The sequence below is a fragment of the Seriola lalandi genome, unplaced genomic scaffold (assembly GCF_002814215.2).
Source record: "Seriola lalandi dorsalis isolate HSWRI2012SDOR001 ecotype SW California unplaced genomic scaffold, Sedor1 jcf7180002054843, whole genome shotgun sequence".
NCBI lineage: Eukaryota > Metazoa > Chordata > Actinopteri > Carangiformes > Carangidae > Seriola > Seriola lalandi.
In genome coordinates this window covers 59,498-64,001 of record NW_019525396.1, presented here as the reverse complement: position 1 = coordinate 64,001, position 4,504 = coordinate 59,498, and the positions used below count along the sequence as shown (strand labels likewise).

Below are 4,504 nucleotides of genomic sequence, written 5' to 3'. Positions count from 1 at the left end.
ACCTGTGTTTTACCTGTGTTTTACCTGTGTTTTAATCTGAGTTTTAATCTGTGTTTTCCTTGTGTTTTACAAAGGGACAAGAATGTGGTTAAAACCTGTTTAAGGTCCAGAGTTGAAGACAGACATGGATATGAAACTAACAACAACACACCTGAGTGAAAACCTCTTAAGGAAGTGATACAAACACACTCAGGTCTCACTCCTGCTGCTCTCAGACATCTCCATCTCACCGACACATCCACCTGTTAAATAAAGGAAAACACAGGAGGCTAGAAAACATCTTCAACATGCGCAGCTCAGAGACAACGACACATCACATGAAATATCTGATCTGCCAAATACTTGAAACTGTAATTATCTCGTTGTCTCAGTTCAATCAGCTGCAGGATGAAATAAAAGAGGAGCTGTGACAGTTTAATGACACATTACACCCATATTAAAATGTTTCTGGGAGATATTTGGTTATAATTAATATAAACACAAAATATCCTCAGTGTTTATCAGCTTTACACACAGACATAGAGTACACAGCAAATAATTAATAATCTGCAGATATATGGTCATATATCTGATTCCTTTTACAGCTGTAGCATGAGGAGAAGAAACTTGGAGGAGGAGGAGGAGGAGGAGGAGGAGGAGGGAGGGGGTGGAAAGAAGAAGAAAAACAAAGTCTGGAGGGAAAGAAAGACAAACGATGGGAGAAGAGATAAAACAGAGAGAGAGACAGACGGACGCTGGGGAGACATTAAGGAAAAGACTGCAGACAGACGGAGTGACAGCTTCAGATCCACAGACAGATAGAGAGAAGAAAGGAAGGAACACAGAAAGAGTGGGAGGGGGAGGAGCTGAGGAAGAGGAGGAGGAGTCAGGGAGCAGGGAGGCAGATAAAAGGGACTCAGCAGAGAGGAAGAGCAGAGGAGAAAAACAGGCTCCAGGAGGAAGGAGTCTGCGCTGAAACACAAGAGAGGAAGAGCTGGAAAAAGAGGAGGAGGAGGAAGCACGAGACCCACGGAGAGAAACCTCCCTCAAAGACTCTGTGTTTACGTCTGGAGAGAGAGGAGGAGGCCGCAGGAGGTGAAGAAAAGACGTCACAGTGGGAGATTTCAGGAGGAGAGCTTGGTGTCAAAGGTCATCACATGAGACGTTCAACATACCCACTGAACACAGGCTCAGCTGATGTAAGAGGAGCAGACCTACAGAGGTGCATCATGGGAACATCTTAGGTCCATACAGACGCAGACCTGAACGCCTTCGTTCTCTGGTTCCACCTCTCCCACTCCCGCCCAGCATGCTGCTCAGGTTATCCCAGGGAAGGAGCTCTCCAGGTGGGGCAGGAGGGCTGCTGCTGCTCCCTGTGCTCCTGGGATTGATGATGATGATGATGACGGCGGTGGTAGTGGAGACGGCGAGCGTCGATGACGTAGAGAGTGAAGAGAGTCAGGAGATGCTGGATGAGGACGAGGCTGTCAGCACCGAGATCCTGGTAAGAAAACAACCTCACCTGTTCACACATAAACCCACAGATGTTCCTGCGAGTCTCCACATCAGGAGGGAACAGGAAGCAGATCTGGCTGCTGATCAATCAATCATTAATTCATACATCAGACTGTCTTACTCACTCAGTCACATATTCTGATAATTGATCAATGGTTGAAGATATTTTCTGAACATCTCTGGATTCTGTTTTTAATGAGCTGGTGAATCCAGTTCTCTGACGTCATATTTACCAACCTGCTGGACACTGACTGGAAAAGTCTCAAACACGGAAACTATCATTAATCTGAACATTAACCAGCTGATATCCTGATCAATCAATAATAATCTAAGTCTTTTTTTTTCAGATTTTTTTTTGCTATTTATGGTATTTGTGCTAACCTATGCTAACAGTTTCCCCCTTATTCCAGTCTTTGTGCTAAACTATGCTAACTGTTTCCCCTTGCTTCAAGTCTGTGTTAAGCTAGGCTAACAGTTTCCCTCTGCTTCTAGTCTTTGTGCTAAGCTATGCTAACGGTCCTGGACACATCTTCCTGACAGATCACAGGTGTCCTGGTTGTTTTCACTGCAGATGGAAACATGTTGAAATCTCCAGGTCCTGATCCGACAACAGCGGAACACTGGTTACTATGGTTACTACACTTAATGACTTAATGATGAGATTTACATCCCAGACGTGATGATGGAAATTCAACTTTCAGTTCATCTGAAGAGAAAACACAATGAGACCTTCACTGTTAAATTTGTTGTGGTCAGTTTAACCTTCGGTTAAATTAGTCACCAGTCAGCTATCTGAAGCATCAGCACTGTTGCTATGGTTACTGCAGGTTAACAGACCCTGAGCTAAAGTTAACATGTTGTACACTGACCGTGTGAAACCGGTTCTGTTGTTATTCCAGGAGTCGGCGTCCTCCGACCTGTCCAGAGTGTCTCCTCTCAGCTCCTGGCTCATCTTTAGAAGAAACTCCAACAAGGGGGACAACCGGAGAACCAAAGGGTCCAGGAGAACCTCCAAGGTCAGACACACCTCCACCTGAAGAGAAACATATATAATAACTAGAATTAGAGCCTCCGCCACTCAGACTAGTTCCAGGTCACGTCCCTGTTTATCCACAGTTATAGAAAATATGAACCATTGGTGTGAAAGTTTGTCATTATTACTGAGAAGTCTTGAGTTTGGTTGAAAGTGTTTTGGGTTCATCCTTGAGTTCAAGTGAATGTTCCAAATGTGAAGAAGTTACATGAAGGTGCTTCTGAGGTATGGTTTCAACGAGAAGGAGACGGACGGACAACCTGAAAACAAAATGGCTGCTGCTCTGACTGTTGCAGACGCGGAGGAATAAAAACACATGGTGGAGTCAGGATGTGACTGATAATGTGACCAGAGGACAGTCCTGTATGAGCTGCTACATTTAATACTTTACATCTTAATGTTTTAGACTGTTGGTTTGATCAAAGCAGGAAACAGAGTGTAGCACTGTTTTCTGACACTGACTCAATGAATGACGTTGAATGAACAGAGAAGAATCAGCAGGTCAACTGATAATAAAACAAACTCTTTGACAGCGTGAAGCTCAACTTGTCCAAACAACGTTTCTACTCCTGAAAAATCTAAATCTGCTGACACGTTCCAGAGTTTCTAATCCACATCTGGCTGTAGACAGAAACACACCTGTAAATGTTTATGCCTATCTGCAGCATGGTCTTCCAGGCCCTCCAGGACCTCCAGGACCACAGGGGCCTCAGGGCCCCCCCGCCCCCCTCCTGCCCCAACAACAGGAGCTCATCCAGGAGCTGCAGCTAAAACTGAGAGGTGAGAGTTCACTGATCACACTGAGACCGAGACCAGGTTCACTCCAGATTCTCTGACCACGCTTTGCTAACAGTTTCAACCTGGTTCCAGCCTTTGTGCTAAGCTAGGCTAACGGTCCTGGACACATCTTCCTGACAGATCACAGGCGTCCTGGTTGTTTTCACTGCAGATGGAAACATGTTGAAATCTCCAGGTCCTGATCCGACAACAGCGGAACACTGGTTACTATGGTTACTACACTTAGCTACAACAGACTGGAGTCAGGACCTGGACCAGACAGCAGCCTGTCTGCATTCACTTTAGTTTTCACATGATTTGTCCAGCTCCAATATTTCACTTTCACTCTGTTTCTGTATGTAGGTTATATAAATACAGCTCTGTGTGTGTGTGTGTGTGTGTGTGTGTGTGTGTGTGTGTGTGTGTGTGTGTGTGTGTGTGTGTGTGGAGGCAGGCTGTCTGAGTCCTTAATAGGGGTAATTTTGTGGAGCGTGGATGTGACTTGGCTCAGCTGCAGGATTCCTGACATACCTGCTGACTGATGGTGTGTCTTTGTTACTTTCTGCACATTTGTATTTGTGTGTGTGTGTGTGTGTGTGTGTGTGTCAGAGAGTGAATTTGTTCGTTCATGCATGCTTCTTGTTTTCCTCCATCAGTTTTTCTCTACATGTGTTTCCGTATTTTGCAGCTGTGTGTTTGAAAGAGTTCGGTTTTTATTCCAGCAGCTAGAAGTGAGAACAGATCTGAAGACTGAACCAGACTGATGCCACAATGACAGTGATAAACATGTGTCAGGTCACGCACCACAGCAGTCTGTAGGTAGAGCAGGGTGAGATCTGCGCTCTCAGCTCCAGGGCTGATGGTGGGTGGAGTGTCCGGCCAGCAGGGGGCGCTCTGTCAGAGAGAGAGTTCATCAAACAGGGTGAAGCTGTGAGTTCAGACGTCTGCAGTCTGACCGCAGCAGCACTGTTTTCCAAGCAGTGTGGCGCCACACACACACACACACACACACACACACACACACACACACACACACACACACACACACACTTTCTGCAAATGTGTGTGTTTATGTCTCTGTGCTGAGCAGGCAGCACGCCAACACACAGTCATTTTTCCTCATGAAATCATTTTTCAAAACAACTTGATCCAAACAATCAATGCGTCTCTTCTCTTTCCCCCCTCCTCCCCCTCCCCCTC

General features: G+C 45.7%; 1 protein-coding gene across 1 annotated transcript in view; it reads left to right on the top strand.

Annotated features, from left to right (window-relative positions):
* Nucleotides 1–907: 907 nt before the first annotated feature.
* LOC111670227 (erythroferrone) overlaps nt 908–4,504 on the top strand; it is a 7,380-nt gene continuing 3,783 nt past the window's right edge. Inside the window, exons 1-3 of the mRNA XM_023426863.2 lie at nt 908–1,483; nt 2,394–2,510; nt 3,193–3,307. Of these exons, the coding sequence (XP_023282631.1) occupies nt 1,289–1,483; nt 2,394–2,510; nt 3,193–3,307 (427 nt within the window). The 5' untranslated portion in view covers nt 908–1,288. The remainder of the gene's footprint in view (nt 1,484–2,393; nt 2,511–3,192; nt 3,308–4,504) is intronic.